We start from the raw sequence: 19,310 nt of genomic DNA on the forward strand, positions 1-19,310 counted from the left end.
AAAACTGGGAAGAAACATACAAAGAAGAAACAACAGTGGAAGAGAAATGGAATATTTTGACAAAAATTTACAAAAAAGGAGTGGAAAAGTATGTCCCAAGACAAAAACAAGAAATAGAATATGTAAAATGCTGGTATAACAAAAATTGTATGGAGTTAAAAGACAAAAGAGACAAAGCCTGGACCAGATGGAAAAAAGACAGAAGACCTGAAAAATGGAAAATATATACCTGTTATAGAAATGAATATGTACAAACGTGCAGAGAGGAAAAGAGAAAATATGAAAAAGATGTCATAGAAAAGTGTAAAGATCAACCAAAACTATTCTACAGATTTGTAAACAATAAACTGAAAAACAAACAAGACTTGGAGAAAGTAAGACAAGGGGGAGTTGAATACACTGAGGAAATGCAAATGGTGGAAATTATGAACAAACATTTTAAATCAGTGTTTACAAGGGACATACAACCTGAAGAGATTGAATGGAAAGAGAAAGTCCCCCCTATGGAAGAAATAGAAGTAACAAAGAATGAAATATAGACACACTTGAGTAATCTTGATGTCAGAAAATCACATGGACCAGATGAAATAGCAAACTGGATACTGAAAGAATGCAGGAATGAACTGGCAGACAAAATACATAGCATACTAAACAGTTCCTTGAAAGAAGGAAAAGTTCCAGAAGATTGGAAAAAAGCAAATATAGTACCTATATATAAAGGAGGAAATAAAGAAGAACCTACCAACTATAGACCAGTCTCTCTAACAAGTACAATAGCAAAAATTTGTGAAAGAATTATCAAAAGTAGATGGGTAAAATATTTAGAAAAAAACAAAGTGTTAAATCCAAGGCAATTTGGATTCAGACAAGGACGATCATGCATCACCAATTTAATATGTTTCTATTCAAGGCTAATAGATATAATACAAGAAAGAGATGGATGGGCGGACTGTGCATTTCTAGACCTAAAGATAGCTTTTGACAAAGTACCACATAAGAAGTTGCTTAAGAAATTAGAAACTGAAGGAGGAATACAGGGCAAACTGCTAAATTGGATGGAAGACTTTTTGCAAGAAAGAAAAATGAGAGTAGTGATAAGAAACCAGCACTCAAAATGGGATAAAGTAATAAGCGGTGTTCCACAGGGAACAGTACTGGCCCCAATAATGTTTTCTTTATATATTAATGATATGGATGAAGGAATTGAAAGTTATATGAGCTTCGTTGCAGATGATGCAAAACTACTAAAAAGAGTGAAAACAGAAGAAGATTGTGATTCACTACAGAGAGATCTATATAAAGTACAGGAATGGAGTAGGAAGTGGGAGATGGAGTTCAATACAAAAAAGTGTAGTATAATGGAATTTGGAAAAAGCAAAAACAGAATAACAGGATCATATAATTTGGGAGAAGAAGGAATAAAAAAAGTAGAAAATGAGAAGGACCTGGGAGTCATTGTTATAAATAATATGTCACCTGAGAAACATATAAATAAGATTTCTGGAGAAACTTATAATTTAATAAGAACAATCAAAGTTGCATTTACATACCTGGATGAAGAAATGGTGAAGAAAATCCTAATCACCCTGATAAGACCAAGATTGGAATATGCAGCTACGATATGGTCACCAAGTACAGAAAAATATATAAGAAAACTTGAAAGAATACAAAGAGCAATTACAAAATTGGCACCAACACTCTCAAAACTATCATATGAAGAGAGACTAGAAAAACTTGAACTACAGACACTAGAGCAAAGAAGAGAGAAAGGAGATTTGATAGCTATTTACAGAATCATGAAAGGCATTGAAATTACTGATAGAGAGAATCTGATAAAATGGGATGACAGAAATACAAGAGGACACGGAAAGAAAATAAAAAAAGACAGCTATAGAAGAGATTTGAAAAAGAACAGCTTTCCTCACAGAGTAATAGACAGTTGGAACAAGTTAGATGAGAAAGTGGTGTGTGCAAAAACAATACATGAATTTAAAAATAGTTTAGATAAAATGAGATATAAAGACGGGACCCCACGAGCATAGCTCCCCTTCCCGTAAAATACAACTAGGTAAATACACACACACGTATTAACCCTTAACAGGTAAAGGTCTTTTTGACAAACAATTCAGGTAAAGCGGGGTCTGACAGACCCCCCCCCCCCAAAAAAAAACAAAATCCATTTATTGGCATAGAAATCAAAACATATGTACTTCAACTTATATTCTTCCATTTACATGCTTAAAAGTGACTATAATTGTTAGACATATATTTTAATGAAAATTACAATTTTTTTTTATGAAAAATAAGATATTGCTGACTTCAGAGGGTGCTTGACTGAAAACATGAAACATGAAGCGGTTGGTCATCATCATTTTGTAGAGACCAATGTCCCAACTATCTTTAAGGAAAAGCAGAGCTACAACAAATGAATAATAAATGTGTTTCATAAACCATGAAATCTGAAGAAAAAAATCGAGGTAATTATTTTGACTTTGACCAATTTTACGCAAAAATTATGGACTAGTTTTAATGAAATTTTCAGGGAAGGTTGATACTAGGTCCAGCAAACAATCTATAAGTTTTAATGGTATCTAAAATTATTATTTATAAGTTTTTATGGCTCTAAGCACTCCTACCCTGACTCAGCAAAACCCCATCCTTCGTTGAGGGAAGTTTGTGGTCTCAGAGGGTTTTGAGTTTTCTTGAGAGGACATGAGTCGAGCAATTCATACATAATGCTAGTGACAATGAAGAACATATTTTATTGGATATACTGAAAGTGGAATTTGTGATACTGAAGAACCTAATTGCAGTCATCGCAGATGGGGGTTGAATGGTCTAGACACACTGGTCTTTTGCAGTGTAGGCAGTAGTTCTTGGTCTTTATGATATGAGAATAGTGTGAGAAGAAACATATTATTAACAGAACAGAAAATATTAAACATTTATATGTGATACAAATTAAATTTGAACAAAAAGAGGGGAAGGATGGAATAAATTACAGCTGTATGTGTGGGAAGAGAGTGGCTGAGGTGTCCTAAAATGTGGCGAGATGTCACATTTTATGATAATATGAGAATAGTGTGATCTTGTTGTGAGAAGAAACATATTAACAGAACAGAAAATATTAAGCATTTATATGTGATACAAAATATGTGATACAAATTAAATTTGAACAAAAGAGGGAAGGATAAATTAATCAAATAAAATGTGGCGGAATGTCATGTTTTATGATAATATGAGTATAGCGTGACCATGATATGAAAAGAAATTAAACATTGTGATAAAAGTTAATGTGATCAAAAGAGGGAAAATGGAATAAATCAAATAAATAAATTGAATAAATTAAATCAAACTCGGATGTATGTGTGGGAATAGAGTGGCTGTGTCCTAAAATGTGGCGAGATGTCACATTTTATGATATGAGAATAGTGTGAGAAGAAACATATTATTAACAGAACAGAAAATATTAAACATTTATATATGATACAAAATATGTGATACAAATTAAATTTGAACAAAAAGAGGGGAAGGATGGAATAAATTACAGCAGTATGTGTGGGAATAGAGTGGCTGAGGTGTCCTAAAATGTGGCGAGATGTCACATTTTATGATAATATGAGAATAGTGTGATCTTGTTGTGAGAAGAAACATATCAACAGAACAGAAAATATTAAGCATTTATATGTGATACAAATTAAATTTGAACAAAAGAGGGGAAGGATAAATTAATCAAATATAATGTGGCGGAATGTCATGTTTTATGATAATATGAGTATAGCGTGACCATGATATGAAAAGAAATTAAACATTGTGATAAAAGTTAATGTGATCAAAAGAGGGAAAATGGAATAAATCAAATAAATAAATTGAATAAATTAAATCAAACTCGGATGCATGTGTGGGAATAGAGTGGCTGAGGTGTCCTAAAATGTGGCGAGATGTCACATCTTATGATGATATGAGAATAGTGTGAGAAGAAACATATTATTAACAGAACAGAAAATATCAAACATTTATATGTGATACAAATTAAATTTGAACAAAAAGAGGGGAAGGATGGAATAAATTACAGCTGTATGTGTGGGAATAGAGTGACTGAGGTGTCCTAAAATGTGGCGAGATGTCACATTTTATGATATGAGAATAGTGTGATCTTGTTGTGAGAAGAAACATATTAACAGAACAGAAAATATTAAGCATTTATATGTGATACAAATTAAATTTGAACAAAAGAGGGGAAGGATAAATCAATCAAATAAAATGTGGCGGAATGTCATGTTTTATGATAATATGAGTATAGTGTGACCATGATATGAAAAGAAACTCACATTACCAGAACAGAAATTAAACATTGTGATAAAAATTAATGTGATCAAAAGAGGGAAAATGGAATAAATTAAGTAAATTAAATAAATAAATTAAATCAAACTTGGATGTATGTTTTTCTGTTGATAAAAAAGAAGAAATTATTTACCCATAAGTATAAATGATAAAACATTTATATGACATGAACAAACCTCAGGTAAAGTGGGGTCTGACAAACCCCACGCTACTCACACCTCGGGTAAAGTGGGGTCTGACAGACCCCATGCTACTCATACCTCAGGTAAAGTGGGGTCAGACGGGCTCAAAAGCTCTATAAAGCTTAGAGCAAGATTCAGGAATGACCCTATCACCCCATTAAACTACTCCACTGATCAAGAAGGTATATGGGAGTACATATCTATATGTAATATATTAGTATATTAAAAGGAAAAAACAAAAAAGTATGGGGTCTGTCTGACCCCACTTTACCTAAGAAGGGTTAAATATAACCTTGCTTACCATTTTTAAGTTTTTTAAATTGTAGTTTCCTTTTAATAATTTTTTCTTAATTCTTCAATTGTTGTATGTACTCTAAATATATGTGAATTTTAAGATCTATTTTTCTCATCCATTTCAATCCATTCTAAGTGTGAGATATAGGTACAGTACATTTATCTTTGTATACAGCATTGAGTAAAAGACGCAACGACTGCAACAGCACTGTAGGAGAGAAGCCAAACGCAGAGTATGGGATCCAATGTATTTAACATTGCGCCCAGCAGGGCTTCTCCCAAAATAACATAGTGGACTTTTTTAAGGCTATCGACCCATAAAGGGGTCATTAAGCCTGGTGTGAAGTTGTTCAGTCTCTACTTTTTTTAACACCAGTTCATGTTCGTTTCTCCCCGCAAGCTCGGGTTATATAAGGAGTCAGATGTTTGTCCACTATGTTATTTCTGAAGAGGTCCTGGTGGGCGAAACGTTAAATACATTGGATCCCATACTCTGCGTTTGTCTTCTCTCCTACAGTTGTATACAGTATTGTTTTAAGTTGCTTAGTTGTTAATATGAAATGGTAAGTTAAAGAAAGAAAATACTTATTATAGTGTATTCGTAATAGTAAACTCATAATAGGCATCAGCTAGATGTGGTTGTAAGTACGTAAATATCCTTCATCCATAACTTATCAAACTCTTTCATTTAAATGCCTTAGCTGCAGGTGCATCACTGCTAGCAGCCTCACCTTTCGACAACACGTGGTGAACTTGGTAACGCTCTCGAAAGCAACGAAACCACCCAGCACTCACTATGAACTCATGTGAAGCGTATTCTTCACCTGCACGTTCTTTCAACATGTGAAATTAACTTGTAGCCTTACTTTGCACTGCTTGCAACGTCACTCTCACATTTCTTTGCGTATTATCTTCCAACCACATGTATAACAACTTTTCCATCTCTGCCATAACTGCTGTACGCGATGCCGGTTGCCACAACTATCTTACACGCTGTGCTGCCAGACATGTACAGTAAACTCATAATAGGCATCTGCTAGATGTGGTCATAAGTACGGGTGGTCGTAACTCGTGTACATCGTAACTCGGATAGTGACTGTATTAGTTTCTTTGTTTTGTCCAAATGTTGTTCCAGTGATTGACTTAAGTGCATTAAGTCTAGGGGTGCATTTGTTTTTTATGTTTGTGATGTGTTGTTTGAAAGACATGGATGTATCGTATGTTACACCAAGAATTTTCAGTGTGTCTGTGTGTGGTATTAGAGTATTGTTGTAGAGATGAGGTATGTATTTGTGTTCTTTTGTCCAGTTGGTGAGAAGTGTTGCTGTAGATTTGGTTGGAGCTATTTTGAGTCTGTGATGAACCATGTGTTGAGTGTATCAAGGTATGGCTGGATTATTTCTGCAGCTTTGTCTGTGTTACGTTGTGTGCATGTGATGGTTATGTCGTCTGCGTAGGAAGAGATTTGTATTTCTGAGGTGTCTGGTGTGGGTAAGTCATGCATGTATAGATTAAAGAGCGTGAGGGATAGAACAGAGCCCTGTGGTACTCCATTCTTAATGTTTCTGATGTGTGATGATTGGCCATTATATGACACACAAGCATTTCTACCTGCCAGATAATTGGCCAGCCATCTTTTGGTGTTATTGTGCATGTCTGTGTTATATATTTTATTTGTTAGGTTGTGGCGGGGGATAGCATCAAAAGCTTTACTAATGTCTGATGTTATAAGAAGTGTTCTGTGGTGGGGCCTATCTGAATTGATGCCATCTAAAATTCTTTGTGTGAGGTTTATCAGAAGAGTGTTTGTGGAGTGTAGTGGCCTAAAACCATATTGTGAGTCAGCAAGGGGAATATATGGTGTGACAAGTTGAAGTATTAGGCGTTCAATGACTTTAGAGGGGGTGCAGAGAAATGTTATTGGGGGGTGCGATGTTGGGATTGTTGGGTCTTTGTTCGGTTTTGGAATGGTGATTATTTTACCATGCTTCCAGATGTCGGGTATAGTGTTGTGTGAATAGCTGTAGTTAGCAATGTTTGTGAGTGCGTGTATACCTTGTGGTCCAATGTGTTTTAGGTGGATGTTACTTATGTTATCAGGGCCACAGGCAGATGAGTGCTTGAGATTATGTATTATGTGTTTTGTCTGACTGTCTATGAAGGGTGTATAGTCTGAGTCTGTGGGAAAGTCTTTCTTACGTTGAATAGTGCGTCAGTCGTCAGGGTGAGAAGTGAGATGGCTTGTCTGTGCAAAATGATTTATGAGTGCTTGTCTGTTTGAGGGTAGATTGTCTGTTGTGATTATTGCTGCATGAGAGCGTGTTGTGTTACTGTTGGATAGTGTAATGCTGTTGAGTGTTTTGTACAATTTACTGGTGTTTGTTTTGTGATCAAGTGTATTGATAAAGTTTTGCCAATTTTGTGTTTTTTGTTCGTGTATTTTATTGGCAATCACTGTTTAGTGTTTGTATTTGGTCTGCTATGTTTTGAGGGATAGGTGTGGGGGTATTGTGTTTAAATGTGTCTCGTTGTCTGATGAGGCCTTGGATTTCTGGTGTGAAGTTGGGGTTGTGTGATTTTCTGTTGCCTCTAGGGATGTATCTCTTGTCTTCGTTTTGTATAATTGTATTAAAAGTGTGCACAGCATTGTTTATGTTTGTGAGTGGTGTACTGTTAAGTGTTTCAAAATGTTGTTCTGTCTCTTCAGTAAAAGCTTCCCAGTTAGCTCTCTTGTAATTGGTGTATGTGTGTCTGTGGCCAACTGGGGTGCATCTTGTTTTGGTGGTGATGATGATTGGAAGGTGGTCAGAACCAAGGGTTCCGACCACACTCCATGATGTTTTTGGGGTTAGGCAGGGGGAGCAAAAGGTGATATCAGGAGAGGAGGGAGTGTATAGGGCTTGGTGTGGGATATGTGTATGATTATGTGTGTTGTGTCAATGAGTCAAACTGAGTCTGTATATCAAGCCCTCTGTCCATGTTCATGATAGTCAATGAGTCAAACTGAGTCTGTATATCAAGCCCACTGTCCGTGTTGTGGGACCACCCCCAACCCCAAGAGTTGGGGGCCAAACGGCGGCAACCAGCCCTGGCCACCGGCTCTACGCAGGTGGCACCGATCCCCAAGAGGAGCTACGACTGCCTTGGGGAGTACCACAATCCTTTTTCTCAACATGGAAAGGGAGTTGGGAGATAGGGTTGATGAAAGAGTATTAGGATGGTTTGGACACATGGAAAGAATGAGTGAAGAAAGATTAGTAAAAGAGGTGTGGAAGGAGTGATTATGAGGGGGCGTCCTAGGATAAGATGGATGGATGGGGTAAAGGGGGTATTACAAAAGAGAGGAAGGATGGGAGAGGCCAGAAGATAGGGGTGAGTAGAGAAGGGTTGTGTATAGATGATGCTGTGATGCATGAGGGGGAGTGGGTGGGGGATGGGGGGTGAGGAAGTATGTATGAGAAATTTGACGCAGCCCGATGGGATTTCTCCTTGTCTTCTCTTTTTCTGCATGAAGGGACGGAGAGGGGGGCCACCAAATTAATGAAGCAGCTTTGCTGTGGATTTGCTGTGTCTTGCGACACTGCTTCTGACCCAGGGCAGTGGACAGGATGCAGGGATGCCCCGTCATCCAGGAGGTGCCAAGATGAGAGGGAGGGAGGAGGGTGGAGGGGAGGGGAATATGTAGGGGATGGAATGGGTGGGAGTGATTTCTATGCCTTTTTCTCATTGGCTACCCCCCCCCGTGTTAGGGGGGAAAAGCCCTTGGTATATGTATCTCTTCTGTAATTATCTCGTTTGAGTTTCTTTTCATGTCCTCTTGTTTTTTCATTGTCCCATTTCAATGAATCATTCTTATCTAAGATTTCCATTCCTTTCATAATTCTATAGATAGTTAATAGGTCTCCTCTTTCCCTTCTTTGTTCCAGAGTTGGTAATTCTAATTTGGACAGTCTTTGTTCATATGTCATTTAGGAAAGAGTTTGTGCCAGTTTTGTTGTTGCTCTTTGTATTCTTTCTAATTTATTTTATATTCATTTTGGTACTCTCCAAAGTCTTTTTCAAAGTTTACTTTTTTGACCTCTTCTTCACCAATTTCTCCCCGTCTTTTCCTTTTCTGTATGAGGGGATGGAGAGTTGGGGGTTGGTGTGGATGTGCTGTGTCTTGCGACACTGCTTCTGACCCAAGGCAGTGGACAGGATGCAGGGATGACCCGTCATCCAGGAGGTGCTAAAATAAGAGGGTGTAGGGGAGTGGAGTATGTAGGGGGTGGAATGGATGGGTGGGAGTGTTTTCTATGCCTTTTTCTTTTTGGCTACCTTCTGTGTAAGGGGGGAAAAAGCCTTTGGTATATGTATGTATTAGGAGATGAACAGGGAATAATTGGTGAGGAACAGTGTAGGTTTAAGAAAGGTAGGGATTGCATGGATCAATTTTTTGTGGTAAGACAGATATGTGAGAAAACTTTAGCAAAAGTTATGGATGTTTTTTAGCCTTTATGGATTTAGAAAAGGCTGATGACAGGGTAGACAAGAAGGTACTGTGGGAAGTTTTGCAGATATATAGGATTGGGGAAAGCTGGTAAGGGCAGTCAAGAGTTTTTATGAGAGTAGTAGAGTCTGTGTTAGGGTAGGAAATGGAGAGAGTAGTTTAAGGTAAAGGTGGGCCTTTGTCAGGGATGTGTTATGTCACCATGGCTGTTCAATGTGTACATGTATGGGGTGGTCTAGGAGGTAAATGTAAGGGTAATGGGCAGGGGATTGAAAATGATTTAAAAAAAAAAAAAAAAAAAAAAAAAGAGAAATGTAGGAGCCAGTTATTGTTTGCTAATGACACGCTTGTTGCAGGGTCATGGAGGATGAAGGGAGTTGGTGATAGAGTTTGGGAAGATATACAAAAGGAGAAAGTTGAAGGTAAATGTAGGTAAAAAGTGATGAGATGTACAAGGGTAGAGAATGGCATTGAATTGGAAGTCTGAAAGGAGAGAGGCTGGAGGGTTGGATAGTTTCAGGTATTTGGGGTTTCATTTGGCAGGAAAGGGAAGAATGTAGATAGAAATAAATTGTAGATTGAGAGAAGTAAATGCCTAGGGGGACTAAAAAGTGTAATGAGAAATAAGTATTTGGGAATGGATGGGAAGAGGAGATGATATGAAGGGATGATTGTGTCAACAACACTGTTTGGAGCAGAGACTTGGAATTTGAGAAAGGAAAAGAGGAAATGTGTCAGAAGTATGGTAGGGTTTACACGGTTGGATAGAGTGAGAAACAGAGGTGAGGAGGAGAGGTGGGATAGAAAAGGAGATAGCAAATAGAGCTGATGAAAGAGTATTGGGAAGGTTTGGGCAAATGGAAAGAATGAGTGAAGAAAGATTAGTAAAAGAGATGCAGAAGGCAGAAATGGAGGGAGTGAACTTAAAGGAACAACCGAGGATGGGGTGAAAAAGATATTGAGCTAGAGGGTAATGTCTGTTGAGTAAGGAAGGGAGAGGGCAGAGATAGGGGTGAATAGAGAATGGCTGTGTATAGATGATACTGTGATTCAATGAAGGGAGTGGGTTGGGGATAGGGGGTTAGGGAGTGGTTGTGTGTGAATAATATTTTGATGCAGCCTGAAGGGATTTCTCCCCATCTCTTTTTATGCATGAAGGGACGGAGAGTGGGAGGTGGGGTCACTGTCTAAGTGAAATTGCCTTGCTGTTGATGTGCTGTGTCCTGCTACATTGCTTCTGACCTAGGGCAGTGGGTGGGATACAGGGGTGACCCATCATCAATTAAGAGCTGAGATGAGAGGGAGGAAAGGGTGATGGATGGGAGTGGAGTGGGTGGGAATCAAATGAGTAGGAGTAGATATATGTATTTTGACTTGGGCACCTTCCTGTAAGGGAGAAAAAGCCCTTGGTATATAGATAGATGGAAATGTGATAATGTTATGTAATATGTAACCTTGAGTTGGCAACCTTTATCAGCTCTGTATTGGTAATTGTAATACAATTCTAAGAGTTTTAACTTTCCCATTGAAACCTTTTGCTTGTATCTTACATTTTTAATGCCCTGAAGCAGAGAAATGCTAAAGTATACTCACCATACATCCTTAGTAAGTGAAATTACAATTTGGAATCTTTTATTAAATTTTATGGTAGAGGAAATTCTCTGCTCTTCATGTTTATTGATTCTGTAAATATTTTGTACTCTTAAACAGATTATGCAAAATCCAATAAGGTTGAAGACAAATCCTTATCAGAAGAGAAAGCACAGGTTAGTCAGACCAGCAACAAACCAACTCCAGAAGAATTACTGAATGCCAGCAGCTTCAGAGTAGTTGATCAGACATATGCTAACATCACCAGTACCCAGGATGATTCTGACATTAATGAAAGTATAGATCTTAAAGCTGCTAGTAGGTTTCAGAGGAGGAAAGATATAAACCCTTTGTCTCAGGACAGGCTCCCAGGTGAGTAGGTGGATGAGTTGATATGGTGAAGGTTATTAGTTCTAATTTAGATTAAGGAAAGGTACTGAAGAGCTCCTGTTCTCTTTGATAAAAGTAGGCATGGTTAAGAGCACAGTGGAAGTCATGGTATAGTATAGAAGTAAACTGTGAACATTGGGTTCAACTTAGGGAAAATGTTTATATTGGTAGATATGAACTGTGAGATGTGTAATTGCCTATTTGTAATGTACAGAAAAAGAGATCTGGTGTTTGTTTTCCCAGTTTTCTTTCTATTTGTATGTCTTCTATGTATACACCCCCCACACACACCATGTGTGTGTTGTATCTTACAGGACCCCGTCTGGGGTATTGGCTGCATGTTATTGTGGCAAAGTAGCATGCAGTTGATACTTTAGGGTCTATATGGGGTGCCCCTATGGACCAGAGCCACACATCATTTTGTCTGTGATAGAGGAAAACTCTGTACATAGAGAAATGATGACACTTTTATACTACGACTGTCCCTCCGTTATGCTGTCCCCCAACCCCTTGTTACTGTCCTGTACTATTTCTCTAAATATTCATTTCCTTTTTTTGCCTACCTACCCTGTGGTGGGGGAAAAGAATACTGCCACCAAGTATTTCCACTTGAGTCGTAAAAGGCGACAAAAATGGGACAGGGGATGGTATTAGGAGTCCTACTACCTGTAGCCCCAAAAGGGGACATTCCTAAAAAAGAAAGTAAAGGCATAAGAGGGTCTGGGAGTTTTCCAACCAGTACCCTAAGGTACCAGGAGGTGCTCAGATGAGAGGAAGGGTGGGAGGGGTGTGGAGTGTATTTAGGGATGAAATGGGTGGGAGTGTTTTTATGCCTTTCTCTTTTTGGCTACCTCCCTTGGAAGGGGGAAAAAGCCTTGGTATATGTATGTATCTATGTACCCTAAGGTTTGTGTCTTTTAATGTGCATGGATGTGGTACAGATGAGAGTAAAAGGGAAGAGATAGGCAGTATGTTTGTGAAAAGAAAGATGGATGTACTGGTTTTGAGTGAAACTAAAATGAAAGGAAAGGGTAACTGAGTTTGGGAGTGTAGCTGGGAGGTACTCAGGAGTGAAGAGGGGACGAGGGAGAGAAGGGGTGGCTATACTAATAAGTGAAGAGATAAGTAAGCAGGTAGTGGAGTGAATATGAGTGCATAGAGGGATTAGGGAGAAATGTCAATGTAGTTGTATTGGGAGACCTAAATGCTAGGGTAGGAAATGAACCAATTGACGGAGTGATTGGGAAGTATGGAGTTCGAGGCAAAAATCGTAGTGGAGAATTGATGGTGGAGATGTGTCTTGAGAGTTGATGATAGCAAATACAGTGTTTAAGAAGAAAGTCAAGCATAAGTACACATGGGAGAGGGTGGTGGATGGAAGGGTGGCAGATAGAGCGTTAATGGACTATATAGTGGTGACCAGGAGTATGGTAGGAAGAGTTAAGGATGTACATGTTCTAAGGGGAGAGAGTGGGGGAATATCAGATCATTTCCCGGTGGAAGGTAAATTGAAAGTGGAGAATAGGTGGAGAAAGAGGAAAAGGGCAGAAGGTAGGGAGGTAGAGTGAACTGCTTAAATGAGGAGAAAAAGGAGAATGAGTATAAGAAGAAGTTGAGAGAGGAGTGGGAGAGAGTAAAGGATAGAGTAGAACTAGGAGTGGAGGAGGAATGGGGATGGTTCAAGGAGGGAGTCATAAGGTGTGCAAAGATGGTGTGTGGAACAAGGAGGGTGGGAGGAAATAGAAGGAAGGGTAGTGAGTGGTGGGATGAGGAAGCAAAGAAGGGTGTAGAAGAGAAGAAACAGGCATTTATAGATTGGATACAAATTAGGACGAGGGAATCGTATGAGAGGTACAAAGTAAAGAGAAGGGAAGTTAAGCATAAGATAAAGGAAGCAAAGAGGAGAGCAGATCTGAAATGGGGTTAGATTATGACAGAAAATTTTGAAAGTAATAAAAAGATGTTTTGGAAGGAAGTTAAAAGAGGAAGACGAGGCAAATCAAGTAGAGAAGAAAAGGTAAAAGGTGCAGATGGAGAGATGATAATGGAAGAGAAGGCAGTGAGAGGAAGGTGGGCAGAGTATTTTGGGGAGTTGCTAAATGTGAAGGAGGATAGGGAGGGAAAAGTAGTGGCAATGGGAAGTGCTAAGAAAATGAGAGTGATGAGTGAGGAAAATGGAGGAGAAATAGGGAAGGATGAAGTGAAAGCAGCTGTTAAGATGATGAGAGCAGGTAAGGCACCTAGGATGGATGCTCTGCAGAATGTCTGAAGAAAGGAGGTACAGTTATGGTGGACTGGCTGGTGAGGTTATTTAATGTTTGTTTAAGAGAGGGTAGAGTGCCAGAGGACTGTAGGAGTGACTGTATAGTTCCGCTTTACAAAGGAAAGGGGGACAAGTGTGAGTAGTAGTTTTAGAGGGATCAGCTTGTTGAGTGTAGTTGGGAAGGCTTATGGGAGGATCTTGATCGAGAGGATCAGGAGAGGAACAGAGGGAGTAATTGGTGAGGAACAGTGTGGTTTTAGGACAGGTAGGGGATGTGTAGATCAGATCTTTGTGGTAAGACAGATATGTGAGAAAGCTATAGGAAAAGGTAAGGAAGTTTTTTTGGCTTTTATGGATCTGGAAAAGGCTTATGACAGGGAAGATAGGAAGGCACTGTGGGAGGTATTGCAGATATATGGGATAGGAGGAAAGCTTTTAACCCCTTTCATACGGTGCCGCATATGTAGGCGGCATGAGGAGCAAGTGGATACGCGAGGCTGCCATATCGGCGTCTTGATTATATTTTTTGTAGTTGCCCCTGCATAATGACATACTCTCTAAACTGTCTTCATCACATTTTCTATGGTTATCAAAATTCATGGGTGAAAGAGAGAACGATCGATATAAGCGGTGACTATTTCTTATGATGCGAGTATTATGACAACCTCGTACGTCTGGCACCTAATGCTGCCCGCGAGATTTTGGCCCATACTGAAGTGGTTAAGAGCAATCAAGAGTTTTTATGAGAGTAGTAGAGCTTGCGTTAGGATTAGAAATGGTTTGAGGGAAAGGTGTGACTTTGCTAGGGGTGTGTTATGTTGCCCTGGCTGTTCAATCTTTACATGGTTGGGGTGGTGCGAGAGGTGAATGCAAGGGTAGTGGGTCAGGGGTTGGAGATGATTAAAGAAAATGGAGAAAAGTGGGAGGTGAGCCAGCTGTTGTTTGCTGATGACACTGCACTTGTAGCAGGATCAGAGGAGGGATTGAGGAAGATAGTGACAGAGTTTGAGGTGTGTGGAAGAAGGAAGCTGAAGATAAATGTGGGCAAAAGTAAGGTGATGAGATGTACAAGGGGAAAGAGTGACAGTAGGTTGGAAGTGAGCATTAAGGGTGAGAAACTAGAGAAAGTGGATAGTTTCAGATACTTGGGTGCAAATGTGACAGGAAAGGGAGGAGTGGGGGTGGAGGTAGAATGTAGATTGAGAGAAGCGAGTAAATGCCTTGGTGGATTAAAAAGTGTAATGAGAGATAGACATCTGGGAATGGATGCAAAGAGGAGGTTATATGAAGGAGTGATTGTGCCAACAGCAATGTACGGGGCAGAAACATGGAACATGAGAGAGGAAAAGAGAAAGAGTTTTAATGTGTTTGAGATGAAATGTCTGAGAAGTATGATAAGGGTTAATAGGCTAGATAGAGTGAGAAATGAGGAGGTGAGGAGGAGAACAGGGGTGGAAAGGGAGCTAGGAGATAGGGTTGATGAAAGAGTATTAGGATGGTTAGGACACATGGAAAGAATGAGTGAAGAAAGATTAGTAAAAGAAGTGTGGAAGGCGGAGGTGGAAGGAGTGAACATGAGGCATCCTAGGATAAGATGGATGGATGGGGTGAAAGGGGTTTTACAAAAGAGAGGAATGTCTGTAGAGGAAGGACAGGAGAGGACAGAAGATAGGGGTGAATGTTGAAGGGTTGTGTATAGATGAGGCTGTGATGCATGAGGGGGAGTGAGTGGGGGATGGGGGGTGAGGAAGTATGTATGAGAAAAAATTTGATGCAGCCCGAACGGATATCTCCCTGTCTTCTCCTTTCCTGCATGAGGGGACGGAGAGGGGGGGGGGGGGGTTGCCGAATTTATGAAGCGGCCTTGCCGTGGTGTGCCATGTCGTGTGACACTGCTTCTGACCCAGGGCAGTGGAGAGGATGCAGTGATGACCCGTCATCCAGGAGGTGCCAAGATAGGGAGGAGGGTGGAGGGGAGTGGAATATATGGGAAATGAAATGGGTGGGAGTGATTTCTATTCCTTTTTCTTTTTGGCTACCCCCTGTGTACAGGGGAAAAAGCCTTTGGTATATGTATGTATGTATTTTACAAGAAGGGGAGCTATGCTCGTGGTGTCCTGACTTCATATCTCGCAGTGTCTAGTTTGCTCTTATTTCATGTATGTTTTTTGCACACACTAGTGTTTTGTCCAGTTTGTTCTTGTTTCTGTCTTGGTACATATTTATCCACTCTTTCATTATAGATTTCCATCAAGATAATCCATTTCTCTTCCATTTTTGTCTCTTCAATGTAGAATTTCTTAAGTTCCCAAAGTCCATTTTGTTTTACATCAATCTCCCTTTTCTATATTTTTTGTCTCCATATATATTTCTTCCTTTAGTTCAGCCTCTATTAGTATATGGTCAGTTTTTCCAAATGGCATCTTGTATTCAATTTTATCCACAATTTCCAGTTCTGTTGTAAATATTAAAACCAGTTTCAACAGCACTTCATTACTTTGCATCTGGTATTTTCATTTACCCATTGTGTCATTGTATGTTCTATGGTCATGTCAAGTAATACATTCCCCCATAGATCCTCTCTGCCTTTCACTGTCATCTCTTCCCAACAGATTTCTTTGCAGTTAAAATTCCCATAAGTGTGTATTTACTTAGTTGTATTATACGGGAAGGGAAGCTGTGCTCTTGGTGATCCGTTTTTGTATCTCGCAAGATCAAGTTTGCTCTTAAATTCTTGTATTGTGTTTGTACACACTTTTTTCATTCAATTTATTCCATATATCTATCACTCTGTGTGGGAAGCTGTATTTTTTTTTTTTTTTTTCCTTTCAGGTCTTCTATAGTTATCCTTTTTGAGTTTCATTGCATGTCCTCTTGTTTTTCCTCTGTCTCACTTTAATAAGTCCTCTTTATCAAGACATTCTTTTCCTTTCATAATTCTGTAGATGGTTAGTAGGGCCTCTCATTCTCTTCTTTGTTCCAGGGTTGGCAATTCCAGTTCCACCAGTCTTTGTTCATATGTCAGGTTTGAAAGTGTTGGGACCAACTTGTCATTGCTCTTTGTATTTGTTCTAATTTTCTTATATTCTTTTTTGTACTGGGTGACCATATCAGTGCTGCATATTCCAGTTTTGGCCTTATCAGTGTTTTTAATATTTTCTTGATCATTTCCTTACCCAGGTATTTAAAGGCCACCTTTATTGATCTTAACATTGTATGTTTCTCCAACTATTTTATTTATATGTTTATATGGTGAGATGTCTTTGGTGGTGATTACTTTTAGGTCCCATCTAGAATTTACTGTCTTTACTTCTTTTCCATCAATTTTATACTGTCCTGATATTCTCTTCTTGCTTTTTCCAAATTCAATTATACTGCACTTCTTGATGTTGAATTCACTTGTCAATATTCGGAGATAATAAATTTCACAGGTATTCGCTAGCTGGTGTCTTTGTAGAAAACAAGCTCCTTTCATTTCACTTAACCAAGCATACCATTTTCTCAGCCTCATGTCTAAGATTCTCCAGTAGAACTCCTTTCTTTCGGTCTCTGTTCTCTTAACTTTTTTTTTTTTTTTTTTTTTTTGCTTCACCTCCTAGTTCTCTCATTCTCTTTCCTCAACATTAATTTCTCTTTTTATCCACATATTGTAGTGTTCACTCTTTGCTAACTTTGCCTAAGCCTCTCTTCATAAGGCAAATTTCTGAGTCCATGCATCATTTTGATCATTCTCCTTTGTACTGATTCTAGTGAATTGATGTCCATTCTGTGAAATGGAGCCCAAAACTGTACTACATAATCAAGGATGGGTCTAACTAATGCTAGATAGAGTTTGATAATTACTTCTGCACTTCTATCTGTAACCATCCTAGCAATGAAACCTATTGCTCTGTTTGCTTTATTCCTGACACTAATGTACTGTTTCCTGGATTTAAGGTCGGGACTCACTAGAACTCCCAAGTCTCGCACCCAGTTTTCTCTAAAAATATGTTGTTGTATAATAGGCTTTATTATAACATGGTCTGCAGTGTACTGGGCCCGATCATGCGCGGCAGCACCGAGTACGGCTTGCGCGTTGCCGATATGTCGGCCCAACATATCGTACATATCCTACATCTCCCCCCAAGATAATACATGTACATGGTATTCATAATATATGGACAGTGTAGTATCTGACTGCAGGAACAAACTCACGAATATATACATAAAGGAACGTAAATTTAATCACGGTCACGCAGGCTGCCCCGGCTCACTAGCGATGTCGTATCAACGCCCAGGGCGGCTAGCAGGACTGGTCCCGCAACGCACACCTGGGCTCCTGTGTCCGGTACCACTCGGATCCTGGCCGATGTCTTCTCCTTCCGTGTGTCGCTGACGGTCACCCAGATACACGGCTGGCTCTGTGCTTTCCCTGCGGCTACAATTACTATACTGGAGGCTTCCCCCTCCTCCGTCGCAGCTGCTTTTTTACTCTTCCTGCACAGGCGACGTAGATGACCGGTCTTGCCGCACCCGTAGCATGTCAGCGTCTCCGCAGGACACATGCCTTTCCCTGGCTTGTGTTTGCCCCCACAGTTGCTACAGCGGGGCTTTTGGGGTGGCGGGCGGTTCCCAGCGACCTGAGGCTGGAGATCCTCTTGCGGTGCGCCTGGCAGCTGAGTCACCGCCGCCGTTGGCGTTAGCGTCTCCCGTCCAAAATTACCGTCCTGACCTGGGGGAGCGGCGTCCTTGTGAGCCGCCTCGAACGCCACACAAAACTTACGCAAGGAATCTGTATCCTTAAACGAATCACGCTTGCGAAACACCTCCTTTAACCCAACACTCTCCAAACCACTCACTAGCTTACGGAGCAGCATGTACTCAGACAAGCTACTGTCACAATGGGGACACTTAAATTCGCAATCCGCCGCACACTGAGCAGACAGAGTAAAGTACTCACTTATGGACTCGTTGCGTTCCTGGCGAGCGGTGAAGAACCTGCACCAGTCGGCTGCCTGGTTGGTCGCCTGGAGGGCGATGCCACTGATCGAGTCCAAGGCTTCCTTAACGGTCAGTGCCTGCCACTCGGCTGCGGTGAACCTGGCATCCAAGGAGCGTTGCAGAGGAGGCGTGCAATGGAGGCGGATGTACAGGACGGCCTCCGTCGGTGCCCACCCATTCAGGTCCAGCCAGCACTGCATCGAACGTTTCCACGACCGGAACGCTGCTGTGGACATGTCCATGTCGCACTTCTCAGGGGCTGCCGGCCGTGAAGCTGGTGTGGTTTGAGCAGGGCGCGCTGCCAGCTGCTGCTGTAGGGAGACGATGGCGTCGGTTTGCGCCAGGAGCAGCCGGTGAGCCTGCTCGAGTGCTGTCGGCGTCTGTGGCGTCTGTGATCTACCCAACACTCCTGTGGGTAGATCTGGGGGTATGGGTGGGCAGTCGTGCACGTCCAGCCATGGTGGGTAGCGTAGATTTGATCTATCACTGCGCCATGTATAATAGGCTTTATTATAACATGGTCTACAGTGTACTGGGCCCGATCATGCGCGGCAGCGCCGAGTACGGCTTGCGCGTTGCCGATATGTCGGCCCAACATATCGTACATATCCTACATCTCCCCCCAAGATAATACATGTACATGGTATTCATAATATATGGACAGTGTAGTATCTGACTGCAGGAACAAACTCACGAATTTAAACATGAACGTAAATTTAATCACGGTATCTTACAGGGTATAAGATGAACCAAGGGGAAAAAAACACTGTAGTTGCAC

The 19,310-nt window shown here is 40.4% G+C and overlaps 1 protein-coding gene across 14 annotated transcripts in view; it reads left to right on the forward strand.

Moving 5' to 3' along the window:
* Nucleotides 1–19,310, forward strand: part of LOC143038238 (uncharacterized) — a 204,317-nt gene that overhangs the window by 139,944 nt on the left and 45,063 nt on the right. For 12 of the 14 annotated variants that reach the window (XM_076207280.1, XM_076207295.1, XM_076207305.1 and 9 more), the window contains 2 exons: nucleotides 9,666–9,731; nucleotides 11,020–11,271. The exons of 1 other annotated variant lie outside the window; for it this stretch is intronic. In XM_076207280.1, coding sequence (XP_076063395.1) covers nucleotides 9,666–9,731; nucleotides 11,020–11,271 — 318 coding nt within the window. The remainder of the gene's footprint in view (nucleotides 1–9,665; nucleotides 9,732–11,019; nucleotides 11,272–19,310) is intronic. One more of the 14 variants, XM_076207260.1, reaches the window with a different exon arrangement.

This window comes from Oratosquilla oratoria, chromosome 2, assembly GCF_046742065.1.
Source record: "Oratosquilla oratoria isolate Oo_2021 chromosome 2, ASM4674206v1, whole genome shotgun sequence".
Taxonomy (NCBI): Eukaryota; Metazoa; Arthropoda; class Malacostraca; order Stomatopoda; family Squillidae; genus Oratosquilla; species Oratosquilla oratoria.